Source organism: Elephantulus edwardii, unplaced genomic scaffold, assembly GCF_000299155.1.
Source record: "Elephantulus edwardii isolate Elephantulus edwardi_28Jun2011 unplaced genomic scaffold, EleEdw1.0 scaffold00028, whole genome shotgun sequence".
NCBI classification, from domain to species: Eukaryota; Metazoa; Chordata; class Mammalia; order Macroscelidea; family Macroscelididae; genus Elephantulus; species Elephantulus edwardii.
Window position 1 is genome coordinate 18863478 of NW_006399778.1, and position 24496 is coordinate 18887973.

Sequence of the window (24496 nt, forward strand, 5' to 3'; positions counted from 1 at the left end):
AAATAATAAAAAAAAATAATGTCAGTGAGTGTAGAATAGAAGAGATGCCTTTAATTTGACAAAGGGCATACCCTAAAAACCTGTGAACATCATATTTATCAAAGAAACACAGAAAGCTTCTCTCTGGAAATATGAACATGGATGACTCCTTTTAAAAAAAATCAAGCTAAATTAAAAAACAACCAATTTACTGAACTCATAGAGAGTGGATTCTCTGAGACTTATGCCTTGAGATAGCAACATCATATATCAACAACACTGCCTAGGATACTCTTCAGACTTTTAACTGAATCCAACTCCTGAGGTTGGACAATTGTAGTTAAACAACAGGCTGTGGTGTTAGCTTAAAAGTTAGCTTTTCTAGCCATTATGTTAGCCCCTCTGGTCTCCAGGTACCTTAACTGTAGACACATAGTCTTGCGAATCATCATCTGCTTTGGGACTAGGATAAGACAGAGAGCGAGCTTCCCACACTGAGCAACAAGACTTGAGGGAGATTGGAGCAAGACCCTAGTGATGCAAATGGAGAGCCCGTGGTGCTGCTATGGAGAACTGTGGTAAGGTATAACCAGAGGAGCCCCGAGACAAAGGCTACAGTTAAAGGTTTTGCTGTTCTTATAGCAAATGATGAAGGAAAAGCTGAGTGGACTGAAACCTGAGCCTGGTCTGAGGTTATTATGCTTTGGGATTGCTAGACTAAATCCTGGACTTGCACTGGGTGATATTTTTTTTGCCTCTCCCATTCTCCAAATTACTTCCATTAACAAACCCCACTTTAAGTACCAGTCTGTGAGTCAACAATGAATAAACCTCTTACTTCTGGTGTGGCTCTAGAGGCACCAAGAGGCTGGGCTATGGGCTCTGTATCTGCTTTTTGCTCTGGGGCAGTGAGGGGCTGTGCTCTTCTCAATTCCTCTGGCCGTTTCAGAAAAGATGCTCACAGCCCTGTGACTCCATATCACATTTTTTGCTTGCTAAACACAGTGTGTGTCTCACAAAACAATGAGTTCTACCTCTAAGAACTGAGCTCCTTGAAACAACACCTATTATAAGGCCAGACAGTTAACAACCACCTTATACCAAAGATGAGAATATAGGGGACCAAAGACATTGGGTAACAACAGAACAGAAGTGAGAATGCTCTCACATTGTGAAGAATGTAACCAGTGTCACTGAGTAACTCTGAGATGAAGCCTAAATTGTTTTATAAATCTCTACTGAAAACACAATAAATTATTACCTTAAAGAAAAAAATCCTCATTACCACTTCTATTCCACATCCCACTAGAGGTGGGATCAGCAGAAAGGTAAGATTAAGAAATGAAAGTATAAGAAATGGAAAATGACAAAGTAAAAATGTCTAATCTCAGATGATAAATGATTTTTCACTTAGCAATTTCAAAGGAAGATAAATTATTTAAATCAGTAACTGCATTTAGCAAGATTGCTAGATACAAAGTCAATATTTAAAAATCAATAATATTAAAACACTGCCACTGGGATGATCTGGACTTACAGGGACTCTCAATCAGGTTTCCAAGGCAATTTTACAGCAAGATAATGTCCATATCTTTTCTGAGGAGCAGTTAGTAGAATTAGAATAGTATTTTGCCTCCAGAAGTCCTTACTGTCATGCTGGTGAAGAATACTGAATACACAAGGGACTTTCAAAAGAACAAACAAATCTAACTCAGAAGCACAGTCAGTCTTTGTAGGATGGGTGAGATTCACCTCACATACTCTGGGTGTGCTTTCAGGAAGGGACAGTCCCTGGAAAAGGGAATGGTCAGCAAAGAAAGGAGGACCCGTAATGAAACGAACTGATGCAGTTTCTACTCCAATGGGCTTAAACGCAGACTATGAGCTGGTGCAGGGATGGACAGAGTTTGGCTCTGTGGCAGAGTGTGCCATGACTTAGAGTAAACTCTATGGCACTTAACAACAGCAGCAAACAGAAAATGTAAGGATGCTTAGAAATAAACCAGGAAGCTCTGGTGGGAGCTGTGCTAATAACTAGCACTGCTATTTAGGTCGAGCCTCGTTAGCGGTTCAAATCTACCAGTGTCTCTGCAACAGAAAGCCGGGCAATCATTTCCCATGTAATGTAATTTACCACTACTAAAAACCTGCTGGAGGTCAACTTGATGGCAATGGGTTGAACTGAGTTGAGAAAGAAACTGGGAGTGGCGGGAACCCTATGATCTTGGGGAGTTCTGGTGGCTTAGCGATAAGGAGTTGTGCTGCCAAAATTCAAAGAACATGGTTTGAATGCATCGGCTTCTCCACAGAAGGAAGATAGGGAATCTCCTCCTGTGTGATTTATTGCCTCAGAAAACCCACAGTGAGCTATCACTGGGTTCCATCTTGACGGTATATAACAAACAGTATCATATGATCTCTACAGATAAAATTATAAAACTTTATTGAGGAAAAAATATAAAAGATCTAAACAAATGAAGCCAAGATATAATATTCATAGACTGGAAGTCTTCCTTTGGTAAATAAACCTAACCTCCACAAATTGAGTGAAAGGATCAATACAGACACAACAAAATCCCAACATGTTTTTTTGTTTCCTTAGTTGGAGAGAACTGACAGAATTTAAAATGTATAAAAGGCATTCAAAATACCAAGAACAGTCAAGATGCAACTGAAGATTTAAAAATACCAAAACATAAAAAACTAAAATGATGTATCAAGAGTACTTACAGAAGATTTAAAATGCTAAACATAAAAGGCAGAATTATAAAACGTTTAAAAGTTCTATGAGAAGAATAATGTCATGACCCTGGTTAGAGAGAAGGATGCCTTAAAGACTAAAGAAACCAGAACCAATCATAGCATAATAATGGCATCTGAATATACTAAAATTAAGAACTTCTAAGACACTAAACACAAAAATAGGTTTATAGTATTGTTATTCAAATAATCCAAACTGGAAATACCGAAATATTCATCAACAATGGAACGGATGAACACACTGTGGCTTATTCGTGCCACTCATTCATTTCCATAAGGAGAATGAATATACTCAAACTTGACACAGCAACATGGATGAGTGTCTCAGCCAAAATACTGTGAGAAGCCAGACAGAGAGATATGTATTGTATGAATCAATTTGTATAAGCTCTAAAAATTAGCAAAAACATCTATGGTGCCAGGAAGCAGGAGTGCTTACCTTTGAAGGAGGGGAAGTAGTTAGGAGAGAAAAAAGGGACTGACAGTAATTTAGAACTTGACCCAAAAGACGCTAATATGTATTAATACATAATACATATCAGCAGGACAATTCTGATCTGTCCACTTTTCCACATGTGCTTGATAATACAGTAAGTGATTTTAAAAAGGGAAGAATGAAGATAAAAACAGGGAAAAGACAAGCCATAAAATGGGTGACGACATTCAGCACACACATAAACAACAACAGGCAGACTCACTCACTGCTATGGAGTCAGTTCTGACTCACAGTGACTTCCACAGGACAGATGGCATCCTCCTTAGCACATTTCCAAGGCTGAAAATTGTCAAAGGTGTAGAATCCCCAGAGAGTAGCCAGTGGGTTCGAACTGCTAACCTTTCAGTTACTAGCTCGACAAATACACTTCCACTAAACTTCCAGAGCTCCTTAAAAAACTAGAAGTGGGTGGGGAGAGTGGGTGAAGTCTAGAACATATGTAAGTAAGGTCTACAAATCATTAACAAAAAGGCAGACAATCCAAAAGAAAAATAAACAAACAGGTAAAATATGGGCACTTCACCAAAGGAAGCACACTGAGATAATAAACAAAATTTTCACTGTTGCACCATTTCCTCCCCCTCTCCACTTCCAGTCCACTTTGCTAAGCAGCTCTTATTCTGGACTGCGGTCATGCAAATAATATCTAATCATGTATCTTATTTTTTTTTCTTCTTCAGGAAGAAAAGTTTTTACTTTTATCCTCATTTTTTCAAATTAATTTTAATGAAAGTTTACAGAGACTTAAGGTTTCCATTCATTCATTGTTGCACTTTTCTCCCTACCCACACAGTCCCCCCATTCACTCTTCTCCTTGAAAAGTAAAAGAAAAACTCTTTCATTGTTATGAGATCCCTTCCCCCAAATCCACTCCACTGTGCAGCCTTCATTCTGGACTCCTGTCTTGACAGTAATCATATATCCAATCATATATCCCTTTTAAACAGTTCTCTCCCTCATCTGTTTCAATGCAGTATATACATCATTCATCCCCTCCTTCTGTTTTCCCTCAACCCCGATGTCAGCCCCGTTTTACAACAGTGGCCCTATACAATATTCCTTTTAAACAGTTCTTTTTCTCATTTGCTTCAATGAAGCAAATGTTTTCCCCCAACCTCCATGTCAATTCTGTTTTATAACAGGGACATTATGCAGTATTTGTCCTTTTGTGACTGAGATATTTCACTCAGCATAATGTCCTCCAGGGTCATCCATTTTGTATAATATTTTATGAATACCTTGTTTCTCAGTGCTGCATAGTATTCCATCATGTGAATATATCACAGCTTCTCTATCCATTCGTTGATGGGCACTTGGGTTGTTTCCAACTCTATGCTATTGTGAACAATGCAGCAATAAACATGAGTGTGCATGTATCTGCATGGGTGGCAGTTCTGGTTTCTTTAGTATATATTCCCAGTAGTGGAACTGCTAGGTCAAATGGTATTTCTATTTTCAACTTTTTGAGAAAGTGCCATACGGCTTTCCATAGAGGCTGCACCATTTTACACTCCCACCAACAGTGAATAAGGGTTCCAGTTTCTCTACAACCTCACCAGCAACAACTTAAGTGTCTTAAAAATTATTGAGGCCCCTACAGAACTTTTGTCAAAGTGGCCAAAGCTGGTCCATCTCATCTCACTAATGCCTAGTATGTTGATATTCATGTGCTCCATTTCATTTTTAACAATTTCCAGTTTTCTAACATTCAAGCTACATACATTCCATGTTCCAATTATTAAATGACATTTGTTATTATTTTTCCTCATTTCAACTGACTTCCAATCTGGGCTTTTATCACTATACTACTGTAACTATCCTCTAAAGTCTTCATAGAGGTTTTCAAAGGCCTGTTATTTAGGACGTAGATGGCCCAGCCTGCTTTAGTCAGGGAGCTCCTGTCCACCATGGGTAACCCAAATGGCATTTGACACATAAGTGGCATATATTTCAGTCTCACAACAACCCCAAGTTATCTCAGTACGGAAAACTGACAAGTGCTGTAACACTTAGAACAATGTTCTCCTCAACTATAATTAACACCACCAGGTCCTGACTGCTTAAATAAGAGGCTTCCATCCCACAGGTTATTGTTAATGAAATTAGAAACAGTCAATTTACTTACACTTATAACCCCAATAGTAAAATGGACAAAAGACATGAGAAGATTCTTCACAAAGGAAGACTTTCAGATTGTCAACAGACATATGAAGAAATGTTTAAAACTTCCTGGCAATCACAGAAGAAAATTAAAACAACGAGGTACCATCATACCCCAGAAGTAGTAGCAAAGTATAACAGGACAGCAAATAATAAATGTTGGAAGGGAGAAGGGAGCAGAAAAAGGGGAAATAATTAGGATAGCAGAGGTTAATAGAAAGATGAAGGGTCAAAGGTTGGAAAGATTCAATGGGGACTTGAAAAGATGGGGTGATAACAGGCATAGATCAATACTAATGAATGATATAAAATATAACATACATGAATGATGGTATATTCAACACTCTTGGCACCAGTAGTTAGGTAATCAAAAGACTGCACTGGGAAAATCTGCTCTCAGGGACCTCTCCAGAGTACAAAGAAGCAACACTGTCAGTCTAGAAACTAAGGTGTACCTGATCCAGGCCTTGGTCTTCATAATTTCTTGCTATGCGTGGATCATAACAAATTGGGGCTAACTCTAAGAAGAATGGGAATCCCAGAACACTTGATTGTCTAATGCAAAACCTATACTTGGACCAGGAGGCAGTCGTCAGAACAGAGCAGGGAAACACTACATGGTTAAAAATTGGGAAGGGTGTACGCCCGGGCTGCATCCTATCTCCATACCTTTTCAATCTTTATGCAGAACAGATTTTCCAGGAGTCTGGGCTCTATGAGGAGAAATGTGGCATCAGGATTGGAAGAATCTGCATTTTGCAGATGACACAACCCTGCTAGCTGAAACTGAGAAGGATCTGAAGCACTTGCTGTGGAAGGTCAGGGACCGCAGTTTTCAGTATCGTTTGAGGCTCAATACCAAGAAAACAAAGATTCTCACCACTGGGCTTATTGGTAGCATCATAATGGATGATGAAGAGATTGAGATTGTTCAGTTTTGGTTTGCTTGGCTCCACAGTCAACATTCTGGCAGTAGCAGCCAGGAAATTAAAAGACGTATTGTGTGATGGGAAAGTCTGTGGTTAGAAACCTCTCTAAAGTACTGAAGTGCAACGATGTCAGTCTGGAGACTAAAGTGCACCTGATACATGCCATGGTCTTTGCAATCACTTGCTATGCATCAGAGAGCTGGACAATGACTAGGGATTATAGAAGGAGAATTGATGCCTTTGAGCTGTGGTGTTGGAGGAGTACTGAATATACCACGGACTGCTAAGAAAACGAACAGGTTTGACCTGGAGAGGGTGAAGCCAGGCTGCTCCTTGGAGTCAAGGATTATGAAGCTTTGTCTGACATACTTTGGACATGTTTCAAGGAGGGACCAGTCCTTGGAGATGAATGTCATGCTTGGGAGGGTGGAGGATCAGTGCAGGAGAGGAAGATCCTCAATGAGATGGATTGATTCAGAGACCAGGGTAATGGGGGTAGATGTGTTGGAGACGGTGGGATTGGCACAGGATAGGGCAGAGTTTAGGACTATTGTACACAGGGTTGCTATGAGTCACAGGTGACTCAACGGCACACAACAACAACATGCGTCAGAGAGCTGGACTATAACTAAGAACACCTTTCAGTTGTGGTTCTGGAGAAGACTCTTGAACATACTTATGGACCACCAAGAAACAAGTAAGTCTATCTTGGAGAGGGTGAAATCGTGAATCCTTGCATGCAAAGATTTTGAAACTCCATCTCACATATTTTGGGCACATGGCCAGGAGGACTGGTCCTTGGAGGAGGACACCATGCTCGAAAGGGTGGATCGACACAGTAACTGGGGCAATGAGGGTAGCTGTGCCAGAGTCAGTGAGACTGGGTCAGGACAGGGCAGGCTTCAGAGCTGCTGTACACATGGTCACTATGAGTTGCAGGTGACTCAACGGCGCCTAACAACAATATAGTTTATGAAACCAATGTAGATGAATAACTGCATGCAAATCAATACAAATATGTAAAAAAATATAGTATGTGAAAAAAACAAACAAATCTGTAACAAATAGGCTCGTATCTTTAAATACAAATAACTACTACAATTTTCAAAACCAGAACTAGAGTAGCATTGCTTTACATTTTTGCAAATCCCTTGATGTCTGTCTTCCCAGAAAAGATAAGTGTATTCTCGTACATGCTTCTACATGCAACTTGTTATGGCATAATTTTTGTTTAAAAAGAAGCCTCACACAGATATACTACTGGTAGAGGGAAGACTTAATAATATTCTGGTAACTGTGGTTACTTATGTTTGATACTATACCAAAACTCTCTTCAAAGCTGGTTATCATACAGAATCTTTTTTTTTTTTTTTAATTTTTAAAACTATTTTTGTGCATGTACCTGTCAAACCGGATCTGACTGGTACAGGAGGAGATTGTCCCTCCTTCTCTAGAAGAGCATCTGGTGGATTTGAACCGTGCACCTCTAGCATTGCAGTGCAGCTTCTTGTCGCTAAGCCACCAGAGCTCCCGAATACAGAATCTTTTAAAAAAAAAAAAACCATGAAAAATAATCCCAGCAACAACAGTGAAGTTCAACAGGGCAGCAAAAAACAAATGTTGGCAAGGGTGGTGCAACCACTATGGAAGACAATCTGATGCTTTCTCAAAAAAGTTGAAAATAGACATACCATTTGACGTACCCAGCAATTCCTCTATTGGGATTATACCCTATAGAAATCAGAGCCATGACTCAAACAGATGTATGCACACCTATGTTTACTGATGCATTATTTACAACAGCAAAGATATAAAAGCAGCCCAACTCCCCACCAACAAACAAATGGACAGAAAAACTGTGGTACATTCATACAATGGAGTATTATGCAGCATTGAAAATCAATGAACTTGTAAAACATTATGCAATATGGGTGAGCCTGGAAGACAATATGGTAAGTAAAATATCTGAGACACAAAAGGACAAATACTACATAACACTGCTGTTATAAAACAGGATTGACATGGGGGCCTGGGGGGGGGAATGGATAATGAATACTGCATTGGAACAGAGGAGGGGAAGGACTGAAAGGCATATACATGATATATGTAAGACAACAACATGGAACAAGAGGTGCATTGCAAAGGGGACTTGGGGAGGGTGAAGGGAGGAGGAGGAGGAGGAAGAAAAATGTGCAAGAATGAATGAATGCCAATCTTTCTGTAAACTTTTGTTAAAATCAGAATTAAAAAAAAAAAAGATGAAGCAAAGCGTTATTGTTGTTTTTCTCTTCTGCTTTCTGTTCTTATCCTTGTTAAACCTGTAAGATTGAGTCTATCTGTGTTAAACCTTTCCTTAACTCTTTATATTAGTGGTCTTATACCCTTCTTCCAATCCTGAGGCCACATTTCTTGACTACCATAATGGGCTTGGGCATGACAAAGATTGTAAGGATGACACAAGAAAGTGCAAGGTTCAGATCTGCTGTTCACAGGGTCGCTATTGACTATGACTCATAATTAATTTGATGGCACCTAACAAAAACGTGGACTTTTGTGACTGATTTATTTAATGCAGCATAATTTGTACTGGTTTCATTCATGTTGTGCAATATTTCACAAATTTTTGTAATTTTTAGTGATGCATAATACTCCTAGGTGTGAATGTACTGTTTCTTTAAGCCATTCATCTGTTAATGGACACTTGGGTTGCTTCCAACTCCTTGCTATTATAAATAGTGCAGCAATAAACACGTGTGTGAGCAGGTCAGACTGTCTTATTTTTTTCAGATATGTATCTAATAGTGGGACTGATGGATCAAGTGGTGTTTCTATCCCCAACTTTCTAAGGAAGCCCCAAACTACTTTCCATAATGGCTGTATCACTTTACATTTCCACCAGCAGTGTATGAGAGTTCCAGTCTCTCTACATCCTCACCACTGGAATTTTAAACTGAACTTTGCATTCTTTGTCAACTAAAACCCATCAATCAACTTTGAACTTCAAACAGATCTTTATGTACGCATGATTCTGTAATATCACACTTGGAAAATACCAGCTTAATGGTCTCACATCTCATTTTACTAAATTTAACTTACCAATCTATTTGTATCTATCTAACTACATCTTTTTTCCTAACAACAAAAAAAATATATTGATGAATCTATTTTGTCAGAAAGTTCTGTGAAGCTACTAGGCTTAAGATGACTTTTATAAATTTTACAAAATTTTCATGAAAGTCTGAACATATCACTGGCAATATCATCAATTGCATCCTATAGAGTGCCAGGCTTACTCCAATTATTTTAGAGAAAATGTCTGCCAAATTCCCAAGTCTGAACAGCCAGAGCTCATTTGCCAGGTATTCTTTCAAGTAAAAATAATGTTCTAGTAAAAATAAAAAATACAGTGACTATTGCAACAAACTCTTGTGTGTAGGGAAGTGTAGGGATAGTGCAGGACAGGACTGGGTTCAGATCTTTTGTTCATAGGGTCGCTGAGTTGAACTCGAATCAACGGCACCTAACTACAACAACAAAATTAAAAAGAAACCGCACCCACAGAATGGCTACAAATACATGTGCCTTCCTCAAGACAGCATAGCCTTTGTATTTTGCCACGTAGACTGCTTCGTGCCCTTCCAATTCCTTCCACAACCCTGAAACTCTCAAAAACACATGTACACACGGTTTAAGTAAATAATTTTTAATGCTTCAGTAGAATATTTTAAAGTGAGATTAGTCTAACTTCTGTTGTTTTTACTGTACTTCGGGATAAAGAACAATAGGAAAGGTCTTTGGGAGCCATTCGAGTTCTGAGAAGCAGATTTTGAAAACATTTTTATGCCTTTAGAGAAATGAATATTTGGGTAAACGCAGATACTTATGTTCATGATAATACTGCTTCTCAAAGCCCCAAAATGGCCAAAATCAAAAGAATGAATATAGTATGGTCATAAATACTATACAGCAATGAAATCAGACTAGAAAGAAAATAAAACCACCACGAGAAGGGAGCTCTGATGGGGTAGTCTGCAGGAAGCTGTGCTGCTAACAGTAAGGGAATGTCTGTCTGTCTGTCTGTCTCTCTCTCTGTTTGAATCCACTAGCAGCTCTGTGGAAAAAAAGACAATCTGCTGGAGGGGCTGCTGCAGGCGTTATTTGACTTACAATAAAGTCACCTGCCACCGGGAGCACGTGGTTGGTGTTAGTGTGCATTTCTGTATCTGTAAGAGCAGACTGGCAAAGTATTTCTTTGTAGTGCTAGTAATCGATATGTTTTTGATTTGTAATTTTCCATAGGGAGTAAGTATAAATACAATTCTCAAAGAGTAGAAACTGTGGCTAACTCTGAGAAGAATGGGAATCCCATTCTTATGTGAAACCTATACATGGACAATTGTCAGAACAGAGCAAGGAAATACAGCATGGTTCAAAATCGAGAAGGGTGTATACCAGGGATGTGTCCTATCTCCATACCTTTTCAATCTATATGCAGAACAAATCCTCTGGGAGGCTGGACTCTATAAGGAGGAATGTGGCATCAGGATTAGAGGAAGATTCATCTACAACATACATTATGCAGATGACACAATCCTGCTTACTGAAACTGAGGAGGACCTGAAGTGCTTGCTGCAGAAGGTCAAGGACTACAGCCTTCAATATGAATTGAAGCTCAACATCAGGAAAATAAAGATTCTCACTAATTGACAGCATCATGACAGATGGTGAAGAGACTGTTAACAGCTTTAGCTTGCTTGGCTCCACAATCAACACTCTTGGTACCAGCAGCCTGGGAAAGTCTGCTTTCAGGGATCTGTCCAAAGTACTGAAGATGTCAGTCCCAGACCAAGGTGTGCCTGATCCAGGCCATAGTCTTCCCAATTAATAGCTATGCATCAGAAAGCTGGACAATGACTAGGGATGATAGAAAGATAATTGATGCCTTTGAGCTGTGATAGTGGACAAGAGTGTTGAATATACCATGGACTCCAAGAACAAACAGGTTCATCTTAGAGTGAGTGAAACCAGGCTGCTCCTTGGACACAAGGATTCTGAGGCTTCATCTGACATATTTTGGGCATGTTGCAAGGAGTGACCAGTCCTTGAAGAGGGAGATCATGCTTGGGAGGGTTTAGTGACAGTGCAGGAGAGGAACACCCTCGATAAGATGAACTGATACAGGCAATGGGGCTAGATGCATTGGAGACAATAAAGTTGGCTCAGGACCGCAGGCTTCAGAGCTGTTGTATGTGTAGCAAGTGACTTGATGCCACATAACAACAACAAATAAGCTATTACTAAGGAAGTTTTCATACACTTTTCTACACTGCTTGTTCTTTAGTGTTAAAATACCCTCATCATTAAGTAAATGTTCTTCAAACTGTCATTTTAAAATGGTTATATAATATTCTGTTTGGTTTGTACCAATAGTTAGCTTATTACTGGATATTTGTTGCCCTGTTCTCCAAGTTCTGCTGTTAAGACATAAAATCTTTGTAGGTAAATTTCTGAGTTATTTCCTTAGGATAGATTGTTGTTGTTGGTTGTCATCAAGTTGGAACTGACCTATAGCTGACCCTCTGTGGGTTTTCAGAGACAGTTAATCTCATGGGAAGAGACCACCCATTCTTTTCTCATCGAACAACTGGCGGACTCGAACTCTATGCTTTTGAGATTGCAATTCAGCTTCTTGCCAATCAGTAGTCCACCAGAGCTCCCTAAATTCCTAAAAGGAAATCTCACCTCTATCAGGTCTTTCCTAAGCAAACCCTTAATACGTTGCCGCACACTTTTAAATGGATGGCTGTGCTTAGAAACACATTTTGCTGTCATTTGCGGCAACGTGTTTATTTTGACAATTTGATGAGTGAAAAAATGTTAAATCTGCATTTCTTTGTGAGATTTCATTTTAAAAAATACCGTTAATAATATGAATCTGTTCTCAGAATTGTGTTCATATTATTTGCCTATTTTTCCCCAAGAAGTTTTTGTGTTGATCTTCTGGATTAGAAACAGCTCTTTGGAGACTGCTGTCATCATCAGGTGTCATCAAGTTGAGTACAACTCACAGTGACACTATGAACAAAAGATCTGTACCCTGTTCTATCCTTTACGAGCCTCACACTTCCTGATATAGGAGACCATTCCAACAGTTACTAGGTTCAATCCACCTAGTTGAGGGTCTTCCTCTTCTTCACTGACCCTCCACAATTCCCAGCATCATGTCCTTCTCCAAGGAATAGCACCTCCTAGAAATATATCCAAAGTATGTGAGGTGATTCCTCATCATTCTCAGGCTGCACCCTCTGCAAGACGTATCTATTCGTTCTCTAGGCTGTTCACAGAATTCAGTGCTCTTCAACACCACAGCTCAAAGGTGTCAATTCTTTTTCTGTCATCCTTATTCACTGTCCAGCTCTCAGTTGCATAGCAAGTGACTGGAAAGACTATGGCCTAAATTAGACACATCTTAGTCTTCAAACTGACATCATTACTCCTCAATAATCTGAGTGGTCCCTAATTGCATATTTTCCCAATGTAATGCATCTCCTTATTTCCTGACTGCTGCTACCAAGGGTATTAATTGTGGATCCGAGCAAGATGAAGCTGTTGACAGTTTCAATCTCCTCTCCATCCATCATGACACTGTCTATCAGTTTGGTGGTAAGAATCTTTGTTTTCTTGACACTGAGATGCAATCCATACCGAAGGCTGCATTCCTTGATCTCTGGCAACAAATGCTTCAAGTCCTCCTCAATTTCAGCAAGCAAGGTTGTGTCATTTGCATAACTCAGGTTATTGATGAGTCTTCCTTTGATCTTGATGCCACATTCTTCTTCATAGAGTCCAGCTTTTTGGATACTTTGCTCAGCATACAGACTGAACAGGTGGAAAGAGAATACAACCCTGAGGCATTCCCTTCTCAATTTTAAACCATGCAGTGCTCCCCTGCTCTGTTTGCACTACAGCCTCTTGGTCCAGGTATAGGCTCTACATGAGCACTATTAAAGCTGGGTGTAAACTTTGGAAATTAAAAATGTAGATATTTTCTATCTGAACTTATTCTAAATATTAACATAAAATGTTTAAGGTTCTAGAAAAACTAATACTCAAGCTCAACAGTACCAAGTCAGATTTTTTTTTATTTTATTATTTTTGTGTGCGTGTACCGTCAAATCAGATCTGACTGGTACAGGAGGAGATTGCCCCTCCTTCCCCGGCAGAGCATCTGGTGGATTCGAACCATGCACCTCTGGGATTGTAGTTGCAGCTTCTTGCCACTAGGCCACCAGAGCCCCCCCCAAGTCAGATTTTTTAAATAAAAAATCTTGTTTAAAATTTTATACATTAAATTAAAAAAATTTAATAACAAATTTCTCCTTCCTCTCATCTGCTTTGTTTAGATTTACTATTTATTTGTAAGAAGGCCTGAAAAGGAAATGTGAAGGAAATCTTGGAAGGATCACATACCTGGATAACATCAGCAGGCTTGTTGATGTGTTCTTTGAAGACCAAGATGGTAGGGGTGTAGACATTGATATTATACTGCCTTGTCATTTCTTCAGACCCTCTCAAACCAACATGGACATATCCAAATGACAAATAATCTTTGTATGCAAAAGCAGTCAACTGTTAGGGCGTAATAAAGAGGAAGAGAATGAAATTGACAGCGTAATGTATAAATCACAGATTAAATATGAGTTTTCCCACATCAATGTATGAATAGGAACCTTGCCTCGAAAGGTCTCCTATAAGGAGTCCTGGGGGCACCGTGGTTAAACACTGGGCTGCTCTAGCTCTCACATTGAGACATTCGATGGTATTCTATGTATAACAACTGTACCAACAAAGGTGTACACTGAGGCTACTCTTCTTTCTCCTTCCCCCCTTCTTATTGTGTACCAATGAATCAGATCTGACACACAGGAGGAGACTGCCCCTCCTTCTCCAGCAGAGCATCTGGTGGATTTGAACCACGTGCCTTTGGACCTGCAGTGCAGCTTGCCAGTAGGCCACCAGAGCTCCCCTCTGAGTCTACGTTTCACAAATAAAGCAAAATAGTTTTATTGACAACTGTATTCAGTGGGCAGCATGGAGCGTCTATAGACTTACCATACACCACTTATATATAAAATGACAGTGACCATGCTAATTGTTACCCAGGACACTTTCCTCTCCCATCACATGTCACAGTGATGATGAGAAAGTCACTGAAGTGTAAGAGGGCAGATTCTGGAGTTACACAGGCTTCAGTATCTTCACCACATTATCTTGAGACCTTGAGTAAGCTATAAAAGCCACTCTAAGTCTTGGTACCTCAGTCTATAAAATAGGGATGATACATGTATCACTAGGTTCTTCTGAGGATTAAATGGTGATGTATGTGGAAGATCTTAGGACAGTAAGTAGCATCAACAGTACAGGAATGTGTGAGGGTAAGTTCAAATATCTCCCATGGGACAATGCATTGCTCACAAAAGGACAAGTAAGATGCACATTTCAATACAGACATGACTCTTTTCACGAAAGAAATGAAAACATCACTCCAAAATATGAAATACCTTGTATAGAAGTGGTACAACTGGTATTTGGTCAAACAGAAGGACATGAGGTTTATTCTCTTGCTGCCAGCCAGAAAGGAATCGGACATAATTTTTATTTGTAACCTTGAATTGAAAATAGAATGTTAGTTTCAGTATTTAATTCTTAATAACTGTATTATAATTCCAATATGTTACTGTTGATTGCTGTTGAGGTCAGTACAACTCATAGTGACCCTATGAACAGAAGGCCTGAAGCCTTTCTAGAACTATCATCATTTATCAAAGTTCATAGAGTTTCCAGAGGTATTAGGAAGTAGATGCCACTCCTGCTTCCAAATTCTAATATGGAGACAACAAAATAAAATATACATAAAAGATTTTTTTACAAAATATTAGAGGTAGATAACTAATTTTTGTTTTCATTTGACTAAGCTATTTTAAAAAGCAGGTATTTTTTTCATTTGCTCCAATTCCTAAAGACTGTAATAATCTTTCCAGAAACACTTATTGTACATATTTCCAAAAAATAAAAAAACTTTTACAAATAAAATGAACTTCCAAAGTAAATTCTTACTTAATTATAGACTGCTATTGTTATGTGCTATCGAGTTGACTGCAATCTATAGCAACCCTATGTACAGCAGCTCTGACACCTGCTCTGTCCTGAGCCAGTCTCAGTGACTCTGACACACCTTCCCCTTGTGCCCATTGCTGTATCAATTCATCTCATCCAGGGTGTCCTTCTGAGCATGATGTCCCTCTCCAAGGATCGGTCCCTCCTGGCCACGTATGTGAGATGGAGCTTCAAAATCCTGGCCTCCAAGGAGAAACCTGGTTTCACCCTAAGACAGATTTTTTTTTTGTTTTCTTGGTGGTCTATGGTATGTTCAAGACTCTTTCCAGCACAATTCAAAAGCATCAATTCTTCCTCTGTCATTCTTAGTCAATGTCCAGCTCTCTGATGAGAGCAAGTAATTGTGAAGACCATGGCCTGGATCAGGCACATCTTAGTCTCTACACTGACACTGTTGCTTGTCAGTACTCTGGAGAGGTCCCTGAGAGCAGATTTTCCCAGTGCAATTTGTCTTCTGATTACCTGAGTGGTGGTGTCAAAAGTGTTGATTGTGGAGCCATGCAAACTGAAATTGATAACTTCAATCTCTTCAACTATCATGGTGCTCCCAATTTGCTGTATACCTTTTAACTTATTAAGCTGCAGAAGATACAGCATTACTTTTCTCACTTGTTTATAGAAATAAAGCAGTCTTATAAGTTAGAGTCTACTTGAGAGCACCTAACAATAATCACCATTCTACATGTGTATTAGGGAGCTCTGGTGGCCTAGTGGTAAAAGGCTGCACTGTAATCCTGAAGGCAAGTGGTTCAAATCCACCAGCTGCTCCTAGAGAGAAAGATGGGAAATCTCTTCCTGTGCAATTAACTGCCTCTGAAAGCCTGCTGGAGGGTCAGCCATGGGTCTGTTCCAACTCAATAGTACACAACAACAGATGTGCATTACTTAATTTCATATATTACCACAGGAATTGCTACTTTCATGTTTCCTGGTTTATACCCCAAAATAGAAAAAAAAATTAAATAAAAACATGAACAAATTTCCTACCTAAAAATTTTTCATAAAAAATAATCTGTACGAAAAAAAAATTACAAAAAAAATTAATCTGTACAGCCACTGAGTCGATCTTAACTCATAATGACCCTACTGGACAGAGCAGAACTGCCCCACAGAGTTTCCAAACTGTACTCTCTATACGAGCAGATTGCCACATTTTTCTCCAGTGGAACAGCTGGTGAGTCCAACCTTTCTAACACTTTAAGCACTATGCCACCATGATTTGTTGGAAATTTTTTCACAGTTTAAAAAAAATTCACCTTTTCCATACTGTTTTTAGATTAACTGCATAAACATCAGATCACTTTACTCCTTTGCTTAATGCTCTTCTGTGGTCCCTTATCCCCTGCAGGTCAAGGCAGTAGCTATTTTACAATAAAGAGACCAACTTATTATCATTTTAGGAGCTAATGACACCCTCTCTCAATTATCAAAGTAATACTGAAAAATATATCCTTTGTGAAATCAAGATGGTCCGTGAACAGTGCACGTACAAACAGGGTGGCAATGTCTGTAACTCTCCTATTGGTATTGTTAGATGAACAAATTGTTGAAAGCAAAATAAAGAGTCATTTTCCAGTTTCTTTGACTCTCAACCTAACATGCCAGAGCAGAGGAAAAAGGATGATTTTTTAGATATGAAAATATAAAATAGAAAAAACTAATGGGAATTCTTGTGTCCAACTTCTTTGCCTCACAGTTGTCAAATGGATTCATCCTGCAGCCATCATTGGTTAAGTTCTAAAATCTGATTTAATGGGACCTGTGTATAAACGTATAACAGTCTATCTATATATCAAAACCCAGAGGATTCACAAGACAAAGAGTCAATATTCACTTAAACAATGGACTTCAGATCATTTCTTTAATTATGACGTATCAACACAAATTTTAACAAATACATCACAGTAACATAAATGCTAGTAGAGCAAACCATGGGCAGCAGGAGAGAAGATACCAAACGTACTTCAGACTTACTGTGGGCTCGCTTCCACAATATATTTGCACTAATGCAAATATTGTGATAAAACAAGTCACACAATTTTTTTTCATTTGCCAGTGCATTTAAAAGTTATGTTTTAACTAAGCTGTGCCATAGCTTTATGAAAAAGTTTAAACTATTATAAGAGTTCCCAACATGTGACACAGAGACACGAAGTGAGCATATGCTGTTGGAATAATGCTGCCAGTAGACTTGCTTACTGCCAGGTTTCCACAAATACTCAATTAAAAAAAAGCAGTGTCTCTGAAGATTAATAAAGCAGAGCACAACAAAATGAGGTGTGGGAATTATGTACTTTCTACACTACTTTTCTGTAAGTCTTAAAAAAATGCTTCAACAAAGAATGTTTTTGTTGTTGTGTCCTTGTATCAGCTACAACTCACAGTGACTCTAACCCTGCCCTATACTGTGCTATCGTTATCATCTCTGATACACTTTGAGTTCATTGTTAAGAGTCACTGTGTTAATTCATCTTGTTTTGGGCCTTCCTCTCTGACCTTCCACCCTTCCAAGCACTGGGCCCTCGTAAAATCATGCCCAAAGTACGTGAGAAGAAGCTTCACCTTCTTTGCTTCCCCAAAAACACCTTGGTTGCACTTTCTCCAAGACTTATTTGTTGTCTTTTGGCAGTCCATGGAATATTCAGTATTATTCTCTAAAACCACAATTCAAAGGCATGGATTCTTCTGTCATCCTTAGTCCAACTTTCAGAAGAGTAACAAATAACTGAAAAGACCATGACTTGGATCTGGTGCACCCTAGTCTTTGTACTGGTATCTTTGCTCTTTAGCGTTTTAGAGAAGTCCTTCATAGCAGACCTATTCAATGAAATGTCTTTTGATTTCTTAATCAACCAAGGGTGTTGACTGTTGAACCAAGTAAGATGAAACCACCGACAATTTCAGTATTTTCTCTATCATTTTGTTGCCCACAAGCCCAGTGATGAATAGTTCCATTTTCTTAATGTGGAGATGTAATTTGTATTGAAGGCTGTAGTCTTTGATCTTCTAAAGAACTGATAAAGAAAGCCTAATAAAAATTTCTAAACATAGTATTTAATTGCATGGATTCTGTTGTCTTCTAGAAATGTTAATCATTAACTCATTAACGAGAAAACCAATAGTAGGCAACAACGGGCTTGAGGATGACACAGGATAAAAGAGGCTTCAATCTGTTATTTAAAGGGTTGCTATCAGTTGTGGCTAACTCACTGGCAACAATAACATAAAACACAATGTAACTTATTCCGAATACTTTCATAAGTATTTCACAAGATAAATTCCTAAGTCAGAAAGACTCCATTTATTCTAGCATGTGATTTAAGTTTCTGCTTAGATAAGTCAGTGTAATTTTAAGTACAGTGGATAATAATGACATCATGATGGCATCAAACCTGAGAGTGAAAGACTTTCAAAGTAGCTGTTACTAACATGAATAAACCCTTGGAGTCTGTTACAGGCTTATTTTGTCAAAGGATTTAATTTAAATAATTTCGTTTAAGTAATTAATGAATATGTATGATGCAACACTCTAGTCCTGAGGTGACTACAGGTAGAGTCAATGCTAATTAGCAAGCAGCCCAGCACCTCACAGATTTCTCAGTATTTTCTCCTCAATAGATACTTACTTTCTCCACCAAGTTCCCTGGAAGAAGACTTTCTACAAATTGTCGTAGGTTCTCACGGACAACTGCGTTATGGAAGAAGGAGATTTTCCCATTTATAATTCCTAGGATAGAGGGTGTGCTGTGCGCTCCTAGGTGATGGGCTAGGCGTCTCTCGTACCCAGCATGGACCACACCAATCCCCACACCTGAAAAGGATTAGAAGACTAGATGAAACCTTTCCATGCCCACAACAGTTGGATGAACCGCTGTCAGTAATTTTTCAGTGTGAAATCACAATCCCTACCTGATAAATGAAGATATTCCTTTTAGGCTGGCTAGTATTCTTTCACTGCTGGAATTTGAAATGGGTTCACCCTTTCTAAAGAAAACCTGGTAGTATTCAAGAAGAGCTAAAACTTTTCTATTTTTAGCTTATTATTCTGATTTTGAGCGTAAAGCTGACTTTTGAACAATACAGAGGTTAGTGGGTGTCAACCTCCCATACCTCCCGTACAGGAATCACACAGGCTTGATGTGAACGCATTGATCCGAGAATAATGCAGATTTGAAATCCTCTGGCTCAAGTGTTTCAAGTATTGGCTTAAGATGCAGTATGTGACACTAATCATCTCCCTGGGAGAGAAGAACTATCCACTTGGAGGTGACCCTGATAGCACTTGAGCTTAGAGGACAAAGTGGACCCATGAAGGTCAAAGGCAAGTTCAAGGGTCAACTGTAGACCATAAGGAAATAATTAAAGGAAAACAGAGTAACCTGTACACAGTGTTGCTGTTCACAAAGGGGAGGGGAGGAACAAAAAAGTAAATCCAAAACACCTCTAAACAACCACTGATGGGGTGGTATGTTTGTCTTACAGATATAGGACTTATATAAAAAGAGGGGGGAATGACAGGGTGGTATTAATAAGTTTAGAATTCTCTATATAGGTATCAATTATACAACTATAGTTTTCTCCAGCCTGTGGGACTGGTTGCTTGACCTTGGAGTTCTTCCCGTCCCTTCTTGATCTGTTTATCAGAAGAGAAGATGCAACTCCTAGATTGGCTGTTATCTTTTTGAAGCTGGTTTCCCCAATCAAATGTAAACTGTAACTTAATCTGCCTGTTTGCCTAGAAAGCCAGTATCTGGGTGTGAATATAGAAATTCTTTCATTTTACTAACAAAAGTTTACTGTTAAGTAAGTTGATGTCTCACCATCCCATGACCACTCCCAGATGCGCAGACAGTCTTGGAGGTGACTCCTGTCTCTCAGATCTGTGTAATAAAGTGCATTTATGGATATTGCAATCCCTTTGTCTTACTGGCGACTGACTACAGAAAGAACCCCTTGCGGTTTGTAACACCATCATCTAGGCAAAAGCTAAAAAAACTTACCAATATGAGCATTTATTTTCTTTTTATCAACATGCCCTCTCTTAAAGAATTACTTTACTGAAATACTAGAGAACACAGATGAGAAAGAAAGAAAGAAATCAGGTTAAAAAAAAACCCCAAAAATCACTCCAAACTCCCAAATCACCACTGTTAACATTTCGGTATTTATCTGCGTGTACTTGTTTCTATGAAATATGCGAATGTATAAGATAAAAGGGATCATCTGCTGCTTTTTTTAACTTAGTAGTCACTGACTTTTCTTATTTGTTCACGAGTATATTTGGATGGTCACTCTGTTAAATACTAGATTGATTAAACACGCTCAACTCTCACTGCTGTGGAGCTGGGGCTGGCTCAGAGCTAATCCTCCATTGGGTTTCTGAGGCTGTAAATCACACAACAAGAAATTATCCGTCCTTCTTCCCAAAAGCCCACCACTGATGGATATGTTTTTGGGGTGAAACAGAGCAACTCCGTCTTACACTACCAGAGCTACTATTAAATACTGGTAGCCAGTAAGCACCCATCTTTTCAAGGATACCGAAGACTTATCAAACTTAAAAATTCCCCAAATGGAACTCCTGATTTCCTCCCACAAACCTGTTCTGCCCATGTCTTGGCTATTTCAGTCTTATCCCTAACCTACTCAAGCCAAAAATACTGAGAGTCATTTTGAGTTCCCTTACACCCTAATTCCCATCTGTCAGCCAAATCCTATTGGGTCTTCAAAATATAGTCAGAATCGGACCATTTTCTTCCGCTTTCATAATACTGCCTCCTCTCGCTCTTGACTGGGTTGTTGCAACAGCCTCCAAAATTGTCTCCTTGTTTCTCCTGGTCCCCAACAAGTTCTACGCGCAACACAGGAGCCTGCCTGTTGCTGCTAAATTACAAAAACACGTCCTATTACTCTTGTGTCAAAATCCTGCCAAGGGTCCCCAATTTGCTCAGAATAAAATCCACAATCATTACCAGGGCTGACAAGACTCTTCCTGATTTGGGGCCAGACTCCTCTGACTTCCCTCCTCTCTCATTATTTACACTCACTTTGCTCCAGCTTCAGCATCTTTGTTCTTCTTGGAAAACACACACATGCTCCTGCCTTAGGGCCTTCCCTCTGTCTGAGTGCACATGCCCTGTCCCCACTCCCGTGGCTGTGCAGCTGACTCCTTCACAGTGAAGTCTACACTGGCTCTTGTATCTAAAACTGCCCTCCTGACCCTTGATTTTTCTCAAGCCACTACTTTTGTCTTCCCCAAAGCACCTCCTGTCTCATACTACTGTCTGCCTCATTCTATCACTTGTTTATTGTCTTCACCTGCTAGAATGTAAGCCTCCTGAAAGCAGTTTAGTTTAGTTTAGTTTAGTTTGCTGATGTATACCAAGCATCCAGAACAGAGTCAGACACATGGTAGGAACTGACCATCTACTTAACCAATCCTTTACTGTTGCTTACTGAAGTTGTTTGGAGCTTTCACTATGATAAGGTAGATACTGGAGGGTATCCTTGTCAATCTTTATATACACACTAGAAGTGCAGCATGAACAGAAGGGGATGAAAACGTAATTCAGTTCCTGGAATACACTCAACTGTTGTGTGTACATTCTGATACACAGTAAGGCCTGCCACTTTGTCCAGTAGGGAAAGGAAAAGAAGACCTGTCACACTGGGTTTCCAAGCCTGTACATCTTTACAGAAGGAGCCTACCTCATCTTTCTCTGGGGGAGCAGATGGTGGATTTGAACTGTGACCTTTCTGTCAGTGACCCAACACTTAATGTTCTGTGCCAACAGGGCTCCATGCCTAGAACACAGTAAGATGTTAACTCAAAAGCACTATTATAGAAAGGATTAGTCGGAATAAGTGAGGCAGCATATTCTCAGGCTTAGTTACAATTCTGACCCTTTCATCTGTTGCCTGCAGTTGATAAGAACAATCACACCCCCTCCACATTAGTTCAAATGCTCAAAATTCATTTTTACATTGTTAGGCCCTCAAAAAAGCTACCAGCTTTCTCTTTACAATGACTGGAGACAGACAGAAATCAAAAGAGAACATGACTTCCCTATTCCCATCCACAAACTGCAGTGCTGTAAAAGGGGAGGGGGCAAGTTCCTAATTTGAGGCCAAGGTGAGTAAAACTGATGGGACTTGAGCTCCATCTGGGGAGCCTGGTATAGGGAGCACAGGGTGGAATGGACATGCTCTTTGGGTTTTTGATCACAAGCAGCTTGGAAGAGCTTGATTCCTACACTTGGCTTTTTGCCCTGGTGGCCTCGAGGTAAGGAGCTGCACTGCCAATCTGAATGCATGCGATTTGAATCCACCAGGTGCTCCACAGGAGAAAGAGAGGTAATCTCTTCCCATGGTTTTACTGCCTCTGAAAATCCCCAGCAGGGTCAGCCATGGGTGGGTTCTGACTCTAGAGTATGACATAACATCATCATCAACCCCAGAGACTTATGAGAGCTTAAATACGCGATCTCTACCTGAAGGTCCAACTGCAGAATTAATAATAAGACACTGACTTAATTCTTGGCCTACTAGCTGACATGAAGGCCAGGATATATTTACAAAGGAAAACTAGTCTTTACTGTTTTCAGCTGTCTGATTTAGAGGGATTCTGTAGTGTAATGGAGACTTCCTGGCATTTTTCTCATTCCTAGGTTTATGTTTTTGCTTTCTATAATACATACACATGAGGCTTGGAGTAATTAGCAAATTCCTATCTTGCTCCCCAAAACAGACCTCATAGAAAGTGTGGGAAAGCTCCAGGCACTTTTCTGAGCAAGTTGCAGACAGACCATTCTCTCAAAGGGTTAAGGCAGAAAAGAAAGATACATAAGAATTAAAAACAAAAAAACAAAAAAAAATTCAACTATAAGTATTTCACTACCAGTATTTGACATAGACAATAATCATTCAGACACAAATATGCCATAAACAGACAAGAATAAGTTGCTAAAACAAACAGGCTGGGGAAGAACAAGCCTCGAGGAGGGGAAATGACCACTTGGAGAGATTATGATCAAAGGTTCCTGCACTTGTTTGTCCAGCAGTATCTCTTCCAATTAGCACAGCCTACGGGAGGCTGAGGAAGCACTGGTGGTGGCTGACTGGTAAGGGACTGTACTGCCAACGCAAAAGTACTGGTCTGAATTCACCAGCTGCTCCATGGGAGAAAGATGGGCACTCTCCTCCCATGTGATTTATGGCCTCTGAAAACCTGCTGGGGTGATGGTCTGTATGGGTTGGTTCTGACTAGACAGTATACAACAATTGTTGAGTATTTTTTCATCTAGATCTGGGTGAAGTCAGATAGGGAGACTCTGAGTGTGTGGAACTGTGTTATCTGATAGGCTCAGTGCCTCTTTGTCCGGTCAAGATAAACAATGCCCAATCCTCACTCTTAATATTATCTTCCCCACTTACAGGTATCCTGTCCCCTCCTACCTCTATCCTTTTATAATTCCATTTCTAAATTCTAGAGCAAATTTACATTTCCTCTTAGCAACTAGAATAAAGTAGGATAATCATTGCTATTTTCTCAGGTAATCAGAGAGGCCAAAAGCCGCAAGGCCCCTCGGGCCAAGAAAAGCCTATCTACACACCAGTTCTACAGGATGCATCACCTTTGACCGATAAATATTGGACTAAACTTCAGAGACACTGATCCCAACATAAGGAACTACCATCAGCTGATGTGTTTGAAATCACAGAAGCCATGGAAGCTTCATATATAAGTTATTAGATGGAGGGCTGGAGAAAGGGAGATAGATGTGAAGGGAGAATGATCGAACATGCAACCAAGATGCATTGATAATAATGGGTGACTGGAATGCAAAAGTCGATTAGAAGGAGGAAGATTCAGTAGTTGGAAAACATGGACTCGGTGACAGAAATGGAGCTGGAGAAAGAATGATCAAATTTTGCACAATGACTTATTCATAGCAAATACATTTTTTAAGAGGCATAAACGCAGGTTATATACCTG

At 39.5% G+C, this 24496-nt stretch overlaps 1 protein-coding gene across 1 annotated transcript in view; it reads right to left on the reverse strand.

Annotated features, from left to right (window-relative positions):
• Nucleotides 1-24496, reverse strand: part of DNAJC16 (DnaJ (Hsp40) homolog, subfamily C, member 16) — a 60913-nt gene that overhangs the window by 15670 nt on the left and 20747 nt on the right. Inside the window, exons 5-7 of the mRNA XM_006883626.1 lie at nucleotides 19128-19312; nucleotides 14886-14990; nucleotides 13795-13953 (exon numbers count right to left, since the gene is read on the reverse strand). Coding sequence (XP_006883688.1) covers nucleotides 13795-13953; nucleotides 14886-14990; nucleotides 19128-19312 — 449 coding nt within the window. The remainder of the gene's footprint in view (nucleotides 1-13794; nucleotides 13954-14885; nucleotides 14991-19127; nucleotides 19313-24496) is intronic.